The sequence below is a fragment of the Sapajus apella genome, unplaced genomic scaffold, assembly GCF_009761245.1.
Source record: "Sapajus apella isolate SASKATOON/1434 unplaced genomic scaffold, GSC_monkey_1.0 scaffold723, whole genome shotgun sequence".
Taxonomy (NCBI): domain Eukaryota; kingdom Metazoa; phylum Chordata; class Mammalia; order Primates; family Cebidae; genus Sapajus; species Sapajus apella.
The window spans coordinates 5,616-25,576 of NW_022437649.1; the positions used below are offsets into that span (position 1 = coordinate 5,616).

Below are 19,961 nucleotides of genomic sequence, written 5' to 3' on the forward strand. Positions count from 1 at the left end.
CTGACCAACATGGAGAAACCCCGTCTCTACTAAAAACTACAAAAATTAGCTGGATGTCATGGCACGTGCCTGTAATCCCAGCTACTCAGGAGGCTGAGGCAGTTGAATCACTTGAAACAGGAAGTCGGAGGTTGCAGTGAGCCGAGATTGCATCATTGCACAAAGCCTGGGCAACAAGTGCAAAATTCCATCTCAAAAAGAGACAGAGAGGAATTATAAAGTAGTGGCCTAGGAAAGCAGGGGAGTAAAGTGGATTGCAAAAATGTATGACCATCAGGAAACAGTAAGGGCCTCCATGAAATGACTGGTCATGAATTTAAGCGGCAATGCCGCATGGTAGTGTGCTTTCTCCTGATCGTTTTTGGTAGCACAGGTCCAGGAACAGAGAAGGCAGAGAATTGCATTTAGTCTGAGATGAGGTTTTGCCAAGCGAGCATGACAAAGCAAAAGACCGCAGGGAGTTAAGGGAGACTATATTTAAGAACTGACTATGGAGTTTAAGCTGGGTGAAAAAGGAGGGATGGGTATTTTCTGTTTGAAGGATCTCTCTCAAAGTTTGGTGCACACTAAAGATCTGGTCTTTACAGACATCCACAGATATCCAAAATCAGAATTTCCGCAAGACAGAAAACTCTTCCTTTTACAAGCACACCATGAAATTCAGGCACATGGTAATGTTTAAAAACCAAGATTGTAAAGGTTTTGCTATTAATTGCTATAGAGAAACATCTAGATAGCAACAGCAGCACAAAAGAAAAAAAAAATGTACGGCCCCTTCCATTAATGTGTAGGACTTAACGTTTACATTATTGCCAATAAAATGCATAATTCAAGTTCTTTTTCCAGTAACTATGTCACACAGTCCTCTCAACAGTTGTAAAGGATCCTTAACAAGGCCAAATCCAAGGGCAGCCCCGAATTCCACGTCATAAACTACCACGTAAGCCCAGCCACTAACCCGCTACACAGCTCCCTTTGCTTCTAAAAACCATTTCAAAGGCTGATTCAGATTCCCCTTGAGTTGGCTTTATACCATTACTTTTATTTCTTTAGTAGTTCATCAAATTCATATTTACAATTCATAAATATGAAATATAGAAGCCAGTGCTTGCCAATAAAAAAAAAACCAAAATGCTCATCAAGAAAAACCACAACAGACGCAATAAAGATGAATGCATTTGTGTATATTTACTTAGGAAATAAAGGTTAGAAGAAACATCTGGCTATCAAGAGCAAAACTAAAGAAAAAAATGCCTCATGTTTAAAGACAAGATTGCTATCACTCTTTCTTCACTGTTTACTTCACATTATCGTTTGCATAGATGTATGAGATCTTCCAAGGTCTGGGCCAAGTGCAGCATAATAACTTCAGCTGTGTCAACACCCCAGTGAGCCACGGGCCCACTAAACAGTCTCCATCAATCTCTAAGGTCCACTGCTGGAAGCTTATTCCAATTCTCCGTTAGTAGCCACAGGTCTTGTACGCCCCTCCTGTTTCTCCCAGGTTGCTTATCTCTAATCATAATGGCCGAATACAGGGATACCCTCCCTTCCAAACTTCCGTAACACCAAAGTGTTCTACCACCAGTAACCCCACGATGCAGATGCAGCCACTGCTGTTCAAGCCTATGGGGACCAACGCAAAGGTTAAGTATTTCCATTTTCCATCCAGAAGAGATTATATAAACACGGTCTTTAACTATATATAGATTATAATGGAGTTCACGTTGAAACAACTGTAACACATGTAAGGCGAGGTAAAAAATACAAATGCAATTCAAATTAGGTTGGAGGCTGGGCACGGTGACTCACTCCTGTAATCCCAACACTTTGGGAGGCCAAGGCAGGCAGATCACTTGAGGTCAGGTGTTTGAGTCCAGCCTGGCCAACACAGTGAAACCCCGTGTATTCTAAAAATACAAAAATTAGCCAGGCATGGTGATGCATGCCTGCAATCCCAGCTACTCGCGAGTCTGAGGCAGGAGACTCGCTCGAACCCAGGAGGACAAGGTTGCCGTGAGCCAATATCCCACCCCCACTCCAGCCTGGGAGACGGAGCGAGACCCTGTCTCAAAAATAAAATAAAATTAGGTTGGAGATTTGCTAGGCATAAGAGCCATAAAGATGCCAAGGTAAAGCTCTTAAGGAATGAGAAGAAGGTGTGAGAATGACTGGGGGAGGTTTCACAGTGGGAGTGAGACCCGGGAAGACACGCACTATTTGGGCAGATGAAGAAGGTATTCCAGATGTAGGCAGCAGCATGAACAAATTCCCAGAGGGAGGAAGGAGCACAGCATGTGGGAAGGTCAGTGAAGGCACAGCCACGGCTGGAGCGGCATGGGATCCCTGGAGAAGAGCAGGAGATAAGGCTGAAGAGGAGCACTGGGGCCCGACCAGGGATGGCCTGAGAACCCTTACCGGCTTCTTCTCCGCAGGGTGCAATTTCTGATGCTGAACAAAACTCCCATACCATTTAAAGGCTTTCCCACACACCTTACATTCATAAGGCTTCTCCCCAGTGTGAACTCTCTGATGCTGAATGGAGGCTTTTTTCTGAGTGAAGGCTTTGCCACACTGCTTACATTGGTAAGGTTTCTCCCCAGTATGAATTCTCTGATGGACAATAAAAAGTGACCTGCAACCAAAAGCTTTCCAGCATTCCTTACATTTATAGAGTTTCTCGCCTGTGTGTAATCTCTGATGCTGAAGGTACGCCGCGCTCCTGCGGAAGGCCTTTCCACACACTTTACATTCATAGGGTTTCTCTCCAGTGTGGATCCTCTGATGCTGAGTCAAGGCTGTGCTGGAACTCAAACCTTTGCCGCACTCCTTACATTCATAGGGCCCTTCTCCAATGTGGTTTTTCTCATGTACAATACAGTGGTAGCTGGACTTGAAAGTTTTGCCACATTCCTTACACTTAAAGGGCTTTTCCCCAGTATGGCTCATCTGATGCCGAATAAGCTTTGAGTTGTATCGGAAGATTTTCCCACACTCTTTACATTCATAGAACTTCATTCCACCTCGAAGTATCAGATTTGGATTTAGACTGAAAGTCTGCTTCATTGCCTTACTTTTAAAATCAAAGTGCTGAGAAACGTTCCTGAGAGGTCCTCCTACTGGCATTCTGTGCAACTCCGTTTCTTCAGAGGCTTCCTGCTTTATAACTGGACCTTCATTTTTGATCCAGGACTCACCACCTGACCAAAGAAACCACAAATGTCCCTAGTTACAAAACTGGAAGAAAAGTAAAATCCAGTGGTCCTAATTTTCTCTTGTAGAATGCAATCGTTAAAGATATACATGTGACATGCTTATACAGAAGCATCTTTAAAGGAGGATGAGACAGACAAAGAAAAAGAACGGCATGCCAGGTGTGGTGGCTCACACCTGTAATGATAGCACTTTGGGAGGCGGAGGTTGGCAGGTGAGCTCAGGAGTTTGAGACCAGCCTGGGCAACGTGGTGAAACACTGTCTCTACAAAAAATAAAAAACGTAGCTGAGCGTGATGGTGCACACCTGTGGTCCTAACTACTTGGGAGGCTGAGGTGGGAGGATCACTTGAGCCCAGGAGACCGAGGTTGCAGTGAGTGCATATCATGCCACTGCACTCCAGCCTGGACAGTAGAGCCAGACCCTGTCACAAAAAAAAAAAAAAAAAAAAAAAAAAAAAAAAAAAAAAAAAAAAAATGACATACAATTGGAGAGGGAAAGACACAAAACAGAACAGGAAAGACAGCCAGGAAGTGCTCCGTATGAGAAAGGCTGGAAAATGAAGTAAGCTAAGTGAAATGGGAAGGAGAATCAAGAATGCGAAGGAAAGAGGCATGACGGGAAAAAAAAGAAGAGAATAAGAAAGAACAGCAAGAAATGGGAAAATTTTTTAATGATAGAAACATAGAAGAGGAAAAAGGAATTAGGGACTGGGGAAAACAGAGAAGCAGCTCCAGCACTACAAGAGGCCTTGTAAAGAAACACAAACCAGGAAAAAATGGATCCCAATCCCCTACCTGTAACCCAGGAAATCACGTCAGATTCTAAACGATGTTCTCATTAGCCTACATTTAAATATCCCACACAATATTCTGAGATAGAAGATGATTACTGCTGGGCGCAGAGGCTCACGCCTGTAATCCCAACACTTTGGGAGGCCGCGGCAGGCAAATAACCTGAGGTCGGGAGTTCAAGACCAGCCTGAGCCACATGGTGAAACCCCGTCTCTACTAAAAGTACAAAAAAAAATTAGCCTACATTTAAATGTCCCACACAATATTATAAGATAGAAGATGATTACTGCTGGGCGCAGTGGCTCACACCTGTAATCCCAACACTTTGGGAGGCTGCGGCAGGTGAATCACCTGAGGTCGGGAGGTCAAGACCAGCCTGAGCAACATGGTGAAACCCCATCTCTACTAAAAATACAAAAAAAAAATTAGTTGGGCATGGTGGTGCATGCCTGTAATCCCAGCTACTTGGGAGGCTGACACGAGATCGCTTGAACCCAGAGGCAGAGGTTGTGGTGAGCCGAGATCACAACACTGCACTACAGCCTGGGTGACAAAAGCGAAACTCCGTCTCAAAAAACCAACAAAAAAAAGATGATGACTTTCAGAAAGTCAGTTGTAACAGAAGTTGGATCAGAGCTGTAAGCCACGGTGGTACCACTGCTAAAGGAACCACTGAATACAAAAGCATGTATGTGTGACAAGGCTTGAAAACTCTCTTCTGAAGAAAAAGGAGACACAGGTAACCAAAACCTTCCAGTGCTGGTTACCCATCTGTGTGTGTGTATGTGTGTGTATAGGGGGCTATGATGGGAGAATACTCCTAGTCCTTTCCGTGTGTGCGTGTGTGTGCGCGCGCGCGCGCAGGGGGCTATGATGGGAGAATATTCCTAGCTCTTTCCTCTAGAGTCCTACCTATGGTAAATATAATGTAGATAATATAAGGATTATAGCAAATGAAACTCTTAAGTGATTTAGATACTAAAAAGGCTAATTAAAGCCATTCTTTTCAGGGCTCAAGGCCTAAAGTAAAATTCACACCTATAGCACAAATAAATCAGTTTGGCCCCCAAAATCATATTTTCCTTAAAGCTGCCTGAAACCCCACTTCTTTGCAATGAAAAGTGGCATACACTTAGAACTTTTCCACTGGTAAGGAAGAAAGAAGTGGTTTAGGTGCTGCGGGGTCAGTTTTTCTGCCTAGGGGGGACAGTCACATGAATGTGCAGATGACATGAGGCCATGGACTCCCAGAGGTGGTCTTTCGAAGCTCAGGGTCAGAACTGAGCGTAAGGTCAGAGTGCGGTGAGCATCGACTCGTAAATGACTGGGAGCCCTGTTCCCGGCGGCATACACAACACTTCTCCTAGTAAAGCAGGGAGGCCAAACAAGAAACTGAAGCCCGGGATTCTCACACTCACCCTGATTGATGCCACTCGGAATCTCGGCATCCCAGGGATCTGGTCCCCACGGCGCTTCCCCTTTCTCCAGGTGGGAGATCAGAGCAGGTTTGGGGAATGGAAACGCTACTTCATGAAGAAAAAGAGAAAGACAAATTGAGGGGAGACGTCCAGAGCTGTTCCTGGGATCTCTCTCAGCCCACCCTCCGTCGGGCTACCTGGGAGAGAAATGGAACACCAGCAGACCAAGTGAGAGTTTCACAGGGAGGTCCAAACTGTGCTCCATGATTAAGCCGAGGAGGTATGACTCTCCTCCCAAAGAAGCTGCAAGCTGGCCCTGACTCAGAAGAAGGGAAGCTCCGTCAGGAACGATGCACGTGCTGCTCCCTTGGGAGACTCTTCCACAAACGAAGGGCCAACATCGCCAGAAAATGGGATGGATGAAGGAACAAAGGGCTTACCTAGGGTGCCCGAGAGAATGCTTTCCCGACCAGGTGCAGTGCCTCACACCTGTAATGCCAGCACTTTCGCAGGCCAGGGCAGGCGGATCACCTGAGGTTGGGATTCGAGACCAGCCTGACCAACATGGAGAAAGCTCATCTCTATTAAAAATACACAAAATTAGCCAGGCGTGGTGGCACATGCCTGTAATCCCAGCTACACGTGAGGCTGAGGCAGGAGTAGCGCCCGAACCCCTGAGAAGGAGGTTGCAGTGAGCCAAGATCACGCCTTTCATTGCACTCCAGCCTGGGAAACAAGAGCGAAACTCCATCTCAGAAAAAAAAAAAAAAGAACACTTTCCCTCAGGGCCCAGAACCACACTGTTCCGTGGAAAATAAGGAAGTCTAGTTTCAAAACCAAAGAGAAGCCAGGCATACTGGCACACACCTATAGTCCCAGCTACTTGAGAGGCTGAGGCAGGAGAACTGATTGAGCGCCAGGAGTTTGAGGCTGCAGTGAGCCACGGCTGCGCCACTGCCCTCCAGCCAAGGTGACAGAGCTAGACTTGTCTCAAAAAAAAGAAAACAAAAAGGAGAAGCAAGAATTTCCCCACCCAGTATTTCTGGAGGCTGGTGACTGCAAACTCTCCTCTGAAGTCATCAAACCCTAGGGCTACCAGAATCCCCAAAACATCTGAGGAAGATAGCAAACTGTTACAGCCGGCCACAGAGGGAGGCCTTACCCAGGGAAGCCACGTTTGCATAATTCTCCAGCATCACCTCGCTGTACAGGGCCCTCTGCGCAGGGTCGAGGCTGCCCCATTGGTTCTGGGTGAAGTACACAGCCACATCCTCAAAGGCCACCGACTCCTGAAACCACAGGTTCCTGCTCAGTCTCTGTGTGAGAAGCAGAAGGGAGAAGGGAGCAGCCTGAGCTTCAGGAGACATAAACCTGCCTGAGTCCACATGGAACTCGGCCCCACTGAGCAGCCCCAGAGGTGAAGCCTCTCAAACAAGAGCAGCCAGCACACAGACAGGGCGAGCCCTCAGCCGGCAGTTCCACTTGCACACGGGGAGCCTCAGCGCTCTCCCATTTGCCCGGCTCTGGAGTCCCTAACTGCTACTGCTTCTAATAGCCTGGCATCCAGGTGCTTTCTCCCTGGCAACTGCATCAGCTCCCAGGTTCCTGGCTTCACAGATCTGTCCCCTGGCACCGCCTACCCTCATGGACTCCGTACTGCTGTCTCCTTATTTTCTATACCCCAACCACTACCGACAGCCGCGACTCACCCTGTGATATGGTTTGGCTGTGTCCCCGCCCAAATCTCATCTACAATTCCCACCTGTTGTGGAAGGCACCTGGTGGGAGGTCACTGGATCACGGGGGCAAGTCTTTCCCGTGCTGTTTTCTTGATAGTGAATAAGTCTCATGAGATCTGATGGCTTTAAAAAGAGAGTTCCCCGGCATGAGCTCTTTCATTTTTCCCTTGGGGCCACCATGTGAGAAGGGCCTGTGGCCTCCAGGCATGATTCTGAGGCCTCCACAGCCATGTGAAACTATAAGTACAATTAAACCTCTTTTTCTTCTGAGCCTTGGTTATGTCTTCATCAGCAGCATGAAAATCGACTAATCCACCCTGTTTCCACGCATCCGAAGCGCACACGCACGGCCCCAGCTGCTCCCTGGACCTGGCATCCCTTTGGTTCTCCCCAACATTGTCCACTATGTGCAAAGAAGCGTGTCCGAAATATACAAATTTCTCTTTTCCACCTTTCTGCCTATCGGAAAGCTGGCTCTCTTGAAAGAAACCTTTAGCCATCCTGTTTTGACCCTCTTCTCTGAACCATCAGTCTTCAAAGACAGGCTGGCAGTGCCAAGTTCCTGGGCACAGACCTGTCCCCCAGTTTTCTGAGCTCCAGCCCATCTATCACGGCTGTCTCTTCACTAGGCGTTCCTCTCTCGGACTCCCTCCCCTGGGCCATGTCCATCTTCCCAAGAATGAAGACAGCTATGCTTGTCGATTAGCCCTATGCACCAGGCTTTCAGGTTGGTTATTTTATTTTTTTATTTTTCCGAGACGGAGTCTTGCTCTGTCACCCAGGCAGCCTGGAGTGCAGTGGTACAATCTTGGCTCACTGCAACCTCTGCCTCCCAAGTTCAAGCTGGGTAACGGGCACACACCACCACGCCAGGCTAGTTTTGGTATTTTTCGTAGAGACGGGGTTTCACCATGTTGGCCAGGCTGGTCTCGATCTCCCGACCTCAGGTGATCCACCCAAAAGTGGATCCCAAAGTGCTGGGATTACAGGCGTTGAGCCACTGCACCCAGCCTTTCTCTGCTTCTAGAGTCAGCACAGGGCAGACTACAAAGACCAGGCTCTCAGCTTGGAGGCGGTTTCATGACCTGCATGCCTTCTCACCTTGACGCTCCCACTGATGACTCCACCTCCCAGGAGAGTCTCATTACCCCGTGCACTCAGATTTGTTCTTTGCAGATGCTGAAAATGAAAATACCTACCACAGGGGCACAGCCAAGCTCCTAACTCTTGAACGTCACATTCTACATTCTGACTCCTGGTAGCCCTGAAGCAGCCTATGCACCGGCGTGGCCACAGGGGAAAGCGGACAAGGGAACATGACGCTAACAGCTCTTGAACGAAGGAGGGAAGCACTGTACAGCAGGGATCAATTCTGGCAACTCAGACTGCTCACAGCAGCTCTACTGGCTCTATACGCAGGTCCTTATGAGAGGAGCCTTTTCAAACAAGAGCGGTTAGAGAACTCAGCTCTAAAGGAGACACTGAAAGGAAAAAATAAAACAAATTTACACACGCCTCAAAGGGAGAGCCAGCCTTTAATCTGGGCAATGATGAGGTCCAAAGGGCCCCCAAAATAATGTAAGCCAAAAATCCAGACAGCAGGCTGGATCATGGTGTCCTATGTATAATGACTGCTTTGCCAAGGCATTAAGGGCTTCTGAGGACAGGAACCACAGGCGCACAGGGAAAACCAAACTGCGCCTCCACTTAGAGCAAGTCAAGCCTCACCCCCTGACATCTCCAGAGCTTCTCTCATAACTTTCCTCTCCCGGCCTACATCCATCAGCTCTTCTTCCATAAATTGTCTGTCTCGCCTGCCGTCTACTCTCCTCAAGTTTCATGAGCCCTACAAAGTGCCTAATATTAAAGAAAAAACCTTGTTTTAAGGCAGCTGGGTTTTGATATCTTTTTGTTCCTCCTGTCCCTGGTCCCTACGTACCTCACCTTGTTTTCTTTTTCTCTACAGTGTTATTCATCATGTCACATGATGTGGTTTACTATCTATCTCCCCCCACCAGAGTGTAACTCCAGGAGGCAACAACTGTTTGCTCACAGTACAGTGTCTGATATGTGCTAGATGCTTCAGATACATTTCCTTAAAGAACTGATTTCAAACATGGTTTAACCATAAATGCCATTTTTTTTTTTACTTATGAAAAGAGTAAGAAACCGACAGCAAACACCACCTTAACAGTAAAACGCCAGACCAAATCCATTAAACTTGACAGCTGACAATTTGCCACGAGGTGAGGTTCTACTTTCACAAAAGATGAGAAAAGGAGCATCAATATAGGAAGGAAATGAACATAAATATCTCTGCTTGCAGATGAAATAACCACCTGCCTAAAGACATCTAAGAACCATGAAAATAAACTGAAAACATTTAGAGCTGATAAAACAATTCACTAAGTTATCTAGATACAGAATAAGGAAACCAGAATTATTCGCTTTCCTAAGTACCATCGTAAACAGCTGGAAAATACACTGAAAGAAACTAGGATGCCATTCACACAAAAAAATTGCTAACAATGGACCTAAGAGAAATCAGTGAGAACACGATGGAAGAACACTCAATGTTCACTAAGATACATTTAAAAAGAACTGAATCAATCCGAGCATATAGTGCTTCTGAACGGGAAGAATCCAACTTCTAACAAAGTCAGTTATCTCCAAATTTACCCATGAATTCAATAAAATCCACTCTCCTACCAAAAAATTCATGAAATTTGTGTAGGAGTGGGAGATCATTTAAAGCCATCTAAAAAAGCGTGTGTGAAAAACCAGCTAACAAAGTTTTGGGGAAAAAAATTGAAACAAAAAAATGAGGGGGAAATTAAGCTCTATTTTAAAAGGATAATACATTAAGAAAATGAGAGGACACACTAAAGTCTGGGAGAAAGGATTTGCAGGAGACATATCTGATAAAGCACTATTATCTGAAATATACAAAGAACCCTTTATGAACAAGCCGATTAAAAAATAGGCAAAAGACCTCAACAGACACCTCAACAAAGCAAATATACAGATAGCAAATAGGCATAGGAAATGATGCTCAAGATTATACGTCATTAGGGAATAAAAACAATGAGACACCACTACACAACTATTAGAAAGGCCAAAATCCAAAACACTGGCCAGGATGTGAAACAAATAGGAACTCTCATTCATTGCTGGTGGGAACGAATGAAAGCAAAATGGGACAGCCACTTTGGAAGACAGTTTGTCAATTTCTTACAAACTAAACATACTCTTACCATACAATTCAGCAGTCATGACTCCTCGGTACTTAACTAAAGGAGCTGAAAACTTATGTCCACCCAAAAACCTGTACATGGACACTTATAGGGGTTTTATTCATTATTGCCAAAACGTGGAAGCAACCAAGATATCCTTCAGTAGGTGAATGGATAAACTATAGTATATATAGACAATGGAATGTTATTTAGCACTAAAACAAAATGATCTGTCAAACCATGACATAGAGGAAACAAAATGCATTACCACTAAGTGAAAGACGCCAATCTGAAAATGCTACATAACTGTGTAATTCCAGCTGTACGACATTCTGGAAATGGCAAAACTGTGGAGAGAGTGCAAACATCAACTGATGGTTATTCACCTGGGATGGGACCAAGGGCAAAGTAAGGATGGATAAGAGGAGCATAAGAGATTTGTAGGGCAGTGAAGCTATTCTGCATAATAATATAATGGTGGATACATGGCATCCATCAAGAGTGAACCCTAATGTCAACTATTGACTTTGGATGACAATAATGTGTCAGTGTAGGTTCATCCCCTGTAACAAACGTGTTTCTCTGGTGTAGAGTGTTAATAATGAAGGAGGTTGTGCGTTTTGAGGTGGCAGAAGATACGCAGGAACTCTACTTTCTGCCCGATTTTGTTAGCATCTAAAACTGCTCTAAAAAATGAACTGTTGTAAGTACCAGTGTTAAATTGTTTCAGGGGTAAGTTATTTCTCAATGAAACCTCAGAGGCTACTTAGGGCACATCAGAGAATAAGGAAAGAAAAAAAAAAAAGCATTTCTGATCTTTTAAAGACACTAACATTGTACTGTGCTGATACCAGGCTTGTATTTGAACTTCTATCAGAATTTCAATTTGCATGTGTACGGGCAGGGAATACATGGAAAATCTCTGTACCTTCCTTTAAATTTTGCTGTGAACCTAAAACTGCTCTAGAAAATAAAAAGTATAAATAAATTTTAAAATAGACAACACTTAATATCTTACCTGACTGCAGTATCCTCTTAATTGACCCACACCTTGCTACAGCCAATTTGCCACTAAAGGCTTGAAAAAATCTTTTTAACATAGAAATCCAACCACGTCATCCCCCTGCTTAAAATTCTTCAGGGCCTTCCCAGTGAAGCAGAACAGAAACCACTGTCCTCACCGTGACCTATAATACCGTTATCTACTTCTTCCATCTCATATTGCGCCACTTTCTCTGACCCCTTCCTGTTAGTAGAGTGCATCCAGCTTTCTCTCCAACTTCAGAGTCCTCGCATCAGCATTTAGAAAATGTAGATTAAAATAACAATACTAGTCTCTCTGGGATACATAACATTTCTGGAGCAACCTCTCCAATAAACAATTTCTTATTTCAGGCCTGGAGCAGAGGCTCATGCCTGTAATCCCAGCATTTTCGGAGGATGAAGTAAGTGGATTACCTTAACTCAGGAGTTTGAGACCAGCCTGGCCAACATGGTGTAAACCCTGTCTCTAAAAAATACAAAAATTAGCCGTGCGTGGCAGCACACACCTACTCAGCTACTCAGGAGGCTGAGGCATGAGAATCACTTCAACCCGGGAGGCAGAGGCTGCAGTGAACCAAGATCATAATGCCACTGCACCCCAGCCTGGGCAACAGAGCAAGATGCTCTCTCTCAAAAAAAAAAAAAAATTTCCGATTTCAGCAGGTGACTCTCGTTTCCAGAACATCATCTGGACTTCCACATTCAGAAAGAATTTCTTGGCATGGGTCCCCTTTCTTCCATTTCAATCTATACATCCAAACTCACCACTCTCTATACACAAAACTTTAATTCCCCCAGCACGTATTTACATCTGCCGTAGCACTAGGGATGGGTACAAAGAGGATGACATAGCCTAGCCAAGTGAGGCCTTCCTCATCCTTTCCTGATTATCTGATAGCTAATGTGAGTTTAAAAAAACAAAAAGACTGAAAGGAGCTCAGCTCACCTGAGGCCAAGTTGTTTGAAGCATGGCGGATGTCCCCTGGCTTCGTGCACTGTCTTCTGGGTTTGGACAAGCAAGATCCTTAGGACCTAAGACAAAAAGAGCCGTGAGTGCTAAGGTCCTGTGCGGCGCCTACAGCACAACCTATGGCCCTCCCAGCTTCCACTCCACAGCACTGGGTGCACGGAGATCGCACCAGGGCTCCCTCTACTTGTTCTCACGCCGAGAGCCCCCACCTTCCTAGGAATCGTTCTGCCTGGTCTTCGGGGCAACCTTCCGCCCGCCCGCGCCGTCCGAGGAGCTTTCGGAGCCCATTCGCACGGGCAGACTGAGGCCCCAAGAAGAGCCCTGTGCCGACGGTGTCGGGCCCCTACAAACGTCAAGCGTCTTCTCGGAACGCTCACACGGACGATGACGCGGCCCCTGCCCCACACGAACCTCCGAGGAGGGCCTGGGGTGGCTCAATGCGGATTAAGGGTAAAGTACTCAGCGTCCCAGTAGGTGCTGCCGACCGGAGACCCCACCCCACGGGATCCTAACACTCCCCCCAAGAAAGCAGGCGACCCCAAACATCAGAAACGTCAGTACCGGGAGCGAGAGGCTGTCGGGACAGGTTCTTTAGGGCAGAAAAGAGGCTCAGGCCTCGGTGGCAAAGGGCTGGACCCGGGCTCCGGAAGCACGCGCAGCCACCTGGGCGGCTTCGGCGAGGCCCAGCAGCCCACGGTCCGGGTGAAGGAGGGGCGGGCCGCCATTGAGGCCACGTTCGGGGCAAGGGGGGCGGCGAGGAAGCCGGCGCCGGGCGGACCTGGCACGTGGAACCGGCTGAAACCCTCGCTCTGCCGAACACCGGAGCTGGCGGCTAACGAAAGGCCGGACCGGAAGCGCGAACGCGAGCGCGCGCCCCCGGGCCGCTCTAGGCCCCCGGAGGCCGTCGTCTCGGTCGCCCCGCGGCCGGCCCTTCCCGCCGCTCACGGCGGGCCCCGCCCTGCGGAAGAGACCGGGTTGCGGGGCCGAGCGTTCCGCCGGGCTGAGCGTTCCGCGCCGCTCTAGCCCGGCCGTCCGGGCGTGTCACCGACCGACGCCGCCTGGCTCTGCCCAGACCTCGGCATCTCCGCACGAGTGGGGCCCCAGCTCCCGGGCTGAGCCTCGGCTTGGGCCGCCTTCGCCCCGTGGCTGACCTGAAGCCTGGGCGGTGGGGGTGACGAGAGCGGCGCCGGCCGCGTCATCTCCAGGAGGCCCAAGCCCGGGATCCTGCCGCGGACCTCCGCGGGCCGTCCCCGGGAAACGTGGTTTCCACTCGCCCTTTCAGCCCTCTCCCTTCCAAGGACCCAGCTGTGTGTGGAGCCTTTTAGGACAAATGGATTCAGCAACCAGAACGCCGGCGGCTGCGGCATCCTCTGTGTACAGGACATGCCCCGTGTTGGAGGATCTTGTCCTGTGTGGACTTTGGCAGGACACCCTGAATGTCTTCTATTGAGCTTTTTCCAATCACAACAATTCGTAGTTAGAGCTATTTTTCTGCTCGGTAATTGGCACTTAAATTACTTAACTGTTAACACTGGCTGAGATGTGTATGTCTCCTATCTCCACAAATAAAGATCTGGACAATCCCTTATGGTCTAATTTTTGTACTTTCAGTAGAGATGGGGTTTCACCATGTTGGTCAGGCTAGTCTCGAACACCTGACCTCGTGATCCAGCCGCCTCGGCCTCCCAAAGTGCTGGGATTACAGGTGTGAGCCGCCGCGCCGCGCCACCAAATATATTTTCATATGTCAGCAAAGAACTGGACATTTGCCATTTATTACTACAAGTATCATAAATTTTTAAGTACTTATGGCATCAAAAATAGGAAATTTTTAGATGCATCTGAGGAAAAGTATGAAGGATCTGTACAGGAAAAATTACAAAACATTGCTGAGAGAAACTAATAAGTATCTAAATAAGTGGGGACATCTACCGTGTCCATGGGTCAAAAGACTATAGTTGCCGATGCTCCACAAATTAGTCTTTATATTCATGCAAGCCCAATCAAACTCCCAGGAGGTGCTGGGCACAGTGGCTCACAACTGTAATCCAGCACTTTGGGAGGCCAAGGTAGGCGGATTATGAGGTCAAGAGATTTGAGGCCATCCTGGCCAACATGGTGAAACCCCGTCTCTACTAAACATACAAAAATTAGCCGGGTGTGGTGGCATGTACCTGTAGTTCCAGCTACTTCAGAGGCTGAGGCAGGAAAATCGCTGGACCCAGGAGGCAGAGGTTGTACTGAGCTGAGATGGTGCCACTGCACTCCAACCTGGCGACAGAGTGAGACTCCAAAAAAAAAAAAAAAAAATCTCCCGTGAGGTGTTTTGTAGAAATGGAAAAACTGATTCTAAAGTTCATATGGAAATGCAAAAGATCTCTAATGGCCAAAACACTTTGACAAAGAACAAAGTTGGAGAGCGAACACTATATGACTTCAACCCTTATTACATAACTACGGTAATTAAGGCACTGCCTTAATGGCATCAAGACAGACATACAGATCAATGGAACAGAGGAGAATCTAGAAATAGACCCACATCTATGGACATCTGAGTCACAACAGTGGTACAAAGGCAATTTGGTGGAATAGCTTTTTCAAAAAATGGCGTTCCGGGCCAGGCATCAGTGGCACAGACTTGTAGTCCCAGCTACTCAGGAGGCTAAGGAAGGAGGATCATTTGAGACCAGGAATTCAAGGGTACAGTACACTGTAATCATGCCTGTGAATAGCACTGCACTTCAGAAACATAGTGAGCCCCATCTCTTAAAAAAGAAAAAACGGTGCTACAATAGGACACTTATATGAAGAAAAAAAATTTAGATCCATGTCTCAGACAAAGATTAACTCAACAGATGACAGAATTAAATGTAAAACCTAAAACTAAAACTTCTGGCCAGACGCGGGGGCTCACGCCTGTAATCCCAACACTTTGGGAGGCAAGGCAGGCGGATCACTTGAGGTCAGGCGTTCGAGACCAGCCTGGCCAACATGGCGAAACCCCAACTCTGCTAAAAATACAAAAATTAGCCAGGTGTGGTGACATGCGCCTGCCATCCCAGCTACTCAGGAGGCTGAGGCAGGAGAATCACTTGAACCTGAGAGGTAGAGGTTGCACTGAGCAACCTCCAGAGTCGCACTGTATTGCACACGGCACTCAAGCCTGGGCAACAGAGTGAGAGTCTGTTAAAAACAAACAAACAAAAACTATAAAACTTCTAAAAGGAAAACAAGAAAAAAACGTTGCAAATCTCGGTAAAGTAAAATGTCTTAGATTTGACACCGAAACCCTGATCCATTAAAAAAGCAGGCTACGCACGGTGGCTCACGCCTGTAATTCCAGCACTTTGGGAGGTCAAGGCAGGAGGTTCGCTTGAGCCCAGGAGTTGGAAGCCAACATGTGCAACATAGTGAGACCGCCATCTCTATTTAAAAATAAATAAAATCAATTGATAAATTGGATTTCATGCCTACTAATGTCTTCTGCTCTTTAAAAGACACTGTCACGACGCACGCCTGTAATCCCAGCCGCTCAGGAGGCTGAGGTGGGAGAATCACTTGAACCTGAAAGGCAGAGACTGCAGTAAGCCAAGTCGGTGCCACTGCACTCCAGCCTGAACAACAGGAACACAAATAAGCACAGTATTCATTAGAGAAATGCAAATTAAAACCACAGTGGGATAGCATTTAACAATTAGAATAGCTAAAACATTGAAAACTGACATCAAGTGTAGGCACTGATGTTTTGGAAGTACAATTCTCATACAATGCAAGTGGAAATGTACAATGGCACAACCTCTTTCGTAAAACAGCTTTGAAGATTCTCAAAAAGTAAAATAGGGCATCGTGGTGCACACCTGTAGTCCCAGCTACTTAGAGTAGGCCAGGAGGACTGAGGCAGGAAACCCTGAGCCCAGGGGTTTGAAGCCAGTCTGGGCAACAAAGCAAGAACCACCTCACCTCTAAAAAATAGATATGTGATAAAAGTGTACACATTTAATATATGCTAATCTACTGAATGACCTCTCCATTGCACTCCTGGTATCAAGACAAATGAAAGCATGTATTCTTACAAAGACATGAACACAAATGTTCATAGCAGCTTTATTTGTAATAGGCCAAAACTGGAAACAACCCAAATGGCCTTCAACAGGTCAATGAATAAACAAATTATGGCATATCCATACAGTGGAATACTACTCAGCAATAAAAAGGAATGAACTATATATATGCAACAACATGTGTGCATCTCAAAGTAATTATGCTGAGTGAAAGACACCAGACCAAAAAATAAATGAAAATTAATCCATGTGACAGAAAGCAACCAGTGGTTGCCTGAGAAGGGCCAAGAGGAAGGGATTATGGAGGGGCACAATCAAAGTTTTGGGGTGGTGGCTGTTTATCATCTTCACTGTGGTAACTGTTTCACTGGTATATTGATAAGCCAAAACTTATCAATAGGATTATAATAGGTAATACTTTTTTCTCTCTTCTTTTGAGATGGAGTCTCACTTTGTCGCCTAGGCTAGAGCGCACTGGTGCGATCTCAGCTCACTGCAACCTCCTCCTCCTGGGTTCAAGCGATTCTCCTGCCTCAGCCTCCCGAGTATGGGACTACAGGTGCGGTGCACACCACCACACCCAGCTAATTTTTTGTATTTTCATTATAGATGGGGTTTCACCGTATTAGCCAGCATAGTCTTGATCTACTGACCTCATGACCCACCTACCTCAGCCTCCCAAAGTGCTGGAATTACAAGCGTGAGCCACCATGCCCAGCCAATAATAGGTAATACTTTTATTATATATAGTTACTGTTTGAAGCACTTCTACATGTATTAATGCATTTAATCCTCAATACAAACCTCTGAGGTAGATTAATTGTCATCTTCCTATTACAGATAAGGAAACTAGTGCACAGTTAGCTGGCAGCTGGAGGGGATGCCAAAACCTAATACATTTACATATTCTCTCATTTCCACAGATAACAGCAATAATGATAGGTTGTTCCATGATCTTAAAAGATAACTAGATGAAGTTGCAAGAAAATGCTTCCTGCTTTGAGGTCACTTGAAAGAGCAATGAGAAGAGTCAACTTAAGACAAATGGTGCCTTACACCTGACTCAAAGAGTACATACATCCTGACTTTTTCAAAGGCGCAGACTACACCTGACTAGAGAAGAGAAATTGAAGAGTAAGTCGGGTGGGTGGACGCCGCACCTGAGGTAGGTCTCTGGAACTTTGCACACTACTAGGAATGTCTTCCATGATGCATATGGCTCCACATGGACAGACCCCTCTGTTTTTGAATTTAGGAGACTTCTGATATATGGACTGCAATAGGGTATCCACATATCTCTTTTTATTGACTGGTTTACTCCTTGTGTACTGTTGCACATATGAGAAAGGATGCATGGGAGATAAAGGTTTCAGATCTAAAGGGTATCAGATGCCTTCACTCTACACTTATACTTCAGAGTATAGAATTGCAGGGGAAAATATTTTCCATCAGAAGTCTGAAGGCATACACATTGTCTGTCATCTGACTTTCAAGGTTGCTGTTGAGAAATCTGATGCCATTTTCATTTCTGATCTTCTGTCTTCCTTCTCTAGAAACTTTAGGGTCTCATTTTTTTTCTCCATGATCCTCTTTTTCAAACTTGGTGTTTTCATAATTCACAGCAACTTTCCTTAATGTAAGATTCCCCTGAACTCATCTTGCTGGCCACCCAGCATATCCTTTAAATCTGGAAACTTACATTTCCTTTTATGTTTCTAAGTTTGGGTTTTTTGCTTGTTTGTTTGTTTGTTTGTTTTGTCTTCTTTAATCATAAAGAGACTTCATGTTGGGGAAACGGGTTCAAAAAACTTGAGGAGGATTTCATGATGGAAGCCACATGTCTACCCAGGAAGGGCAGTGGGGACACTGGTAAAGAGCATGAAACTGAAGAGAAAACAGCCGGGCGCGGTGGCTCATGACTGTAATCCAAGCACTTTGGGAGGCCAAGGTGGGCAGATCACAAGGTCAGATCAAGACCATCCTGGCCAACATGGTGAAACCTGATCTCTACTAAAATAACAAAAAATTAGCCAGGCATGGTGATGCGAGCCTGCAGTCCCAGCTACTCAGGAGGCTGAGGAAGGGCAATCACTTGAACCTGGGAGACGGAGGTTGCAGTGAGCCAAGATTGCGCCACAGCACTCCAGCCTGGCGAAAGAGCAAGACTCTGTCTCAAAAAAAATAATAAACAGAAAAAAGGAGAGACACAGTGTGCCTAACTATGGATAGCCCTATGCTTGGATAGGTGTCTTCTGAGTGTGTAGTTTCTGATGCAGAATGAATCTTCCACACCAGCTGAAGGTTTTACCACACACTTTACACTCATAAGGTTTCTCACCAGTGTGAACTGGCTGGTGCCGAACCAGGGCTATTTTCTGATTGAATGCCTTCCCACACTCTACATTCAAAGGGCTTCTCCCCAGTGTGAATTCGCTGATGCTGAGTCAAGGCTGTGTGTGAGCTTAATCGTTCTCCACACTGTATACATTCATACGGTTTCTCCCCAGTGTGCATTCGCTGATGGACGGTGAAACTCGAGCTGCAACTGAAAGTTTTCCAACATTCATTACATTCATAGAGCTTCTCCCCAGTGTGAAACCTCTGGTGCTGGAGGAAGACCGAGCTGCTACTGAAGGCCTTGCCGCACTCCTTACGTTCACAGGGCTTTTCTCCAGTGTGGATTCTCTGACGCTGAGTCAACGCTGTGTGTGAACTTAAACCTTTTGCACATTCTTTACATTTAAATGGTTTCTTGCCAGTGTGAATTATCTGATGCCGAATAAGTAACAAATTATATCTAAGTCTTTTCCACATTCTTTGCATTCAAAAGACCTTTCACCAATGTGACATTTCTGATGTCGGTGGAAGTCTGCCGTTCGAATGAAATATCTGCCACATTTCCCACATTCATAAGCTATCTGACCACTAGGAACTGTCTTCTTCGTAGTTAGTTGTGTGCTGACACTGATATTTTTTCCTAATCTCTCAAACTTCTCTCCATTCTTGACCACAGAGGCCTCATGGTACCTGGCTGAGGTATCTGTCAAATGTCTGCTCTTTGACTTTGTCTTAATTATCCAATGACCTCGGGGCTGCTCTAGGCCGCTCCCAAAATTAAAGTGCTGGGAAACAGTCCCTGGCAGCCCCCCACCGTCAGTCTGAAGGACTCTGTTTCTTTGGACACATGCTCCTTTGGACTTAATCCTTCCTTCTCAGTTCTCATTTCATCCCCTATCACCAAAAGAAAATACAAGTGTCAGTCCCTGATCACACACACACACACACACACACACACACACACACAATCTGTGCTGAAGAGGAAACAGAATCAAGTGGTTCTAATTTGCCCTGAGTATATGGATATTTCCTAATATGCTCACAAGATGGCTGCCTAAATCACAACACACCACAGCCTGACGAGGGACACGAAGCCTCTATGAGAGGGAAGCGGCAAGGCCAGGGGGCATTCCCACAAACAGTGTGGAAAC

At 46.2% G+C, this 19,961-nt stretch overlaps 2 protein-coding genes across 11 annotated transcripts; both read right to left on the minus strand.

The window, feature by feature from the left end:
* Positions 1-1,007: 1,007 nt before the first annotated feature.
* ZNF621 (zinc finger protein 621) lies at positions 1,008-14,048 on the minus strand. 10 transcript variants are annotated; one of them, XM_032272572.1, is made up of 6 exons: positions 13,564-14,045; positions 12,389-12,474; positions 6,589-6,742; positions 5,427-5,534; positions 2,218-3,200; positions 1,008-1,626 (listed from the first exon to the last, which is right to left on the minus strand). In XM_032272572.1, exons 2-6 carry the CDS (start codon positions 12,410-12,412, stop codon positions 1,621-1,623), a joined length of 1,275 nt encoding a protein of 424 aa, XP_032128463.1. In that variant the 5' UTR covers positions 12,413-12,474; positions 13,564-14,045; the 3' UTR covers positions 1,008-1,620. The 10 variants fall into 10 exon arrangements, with proteins under 10 accessions (XP_032128463.1, XP_032128460.1, XP_032128459.1 ...); XM_032272569.1 differs by lacking the exon at positions 1,008-1,626 and having other exon boundaries at positions 2,019-3,200; positions 6,589-6,715; positions 13,564-14,048; XM_032272568.1 differs by lacking the exon at positions 1,008-1,626 and having other exon boundaries at positions 2,019-3,200; positions 5,427-5,531; positions 13,564-14,048.
* Positions 14,049-18,604: 4,556 nt separating this feature from the next.
* Positions 18,605-19,714, minus strand: LOC116546255 (zinc finger protein 620-like; the record flags this gene model as incomplete). Its single annotated transcript, XM_032272562.1, is given in 4 exon segments — positions 18,605-18,873; positions 18,875-19,277; positions 19,280-19,624; positions 19,627-19,714. Coding segments are annotated over 4 exon segments (1,005 nt in total), but the record flags the coding sequence as incomplete, so codon positions are not given.
* Positions 19,715-19,961: the final 247 nt, after the last annotated feature.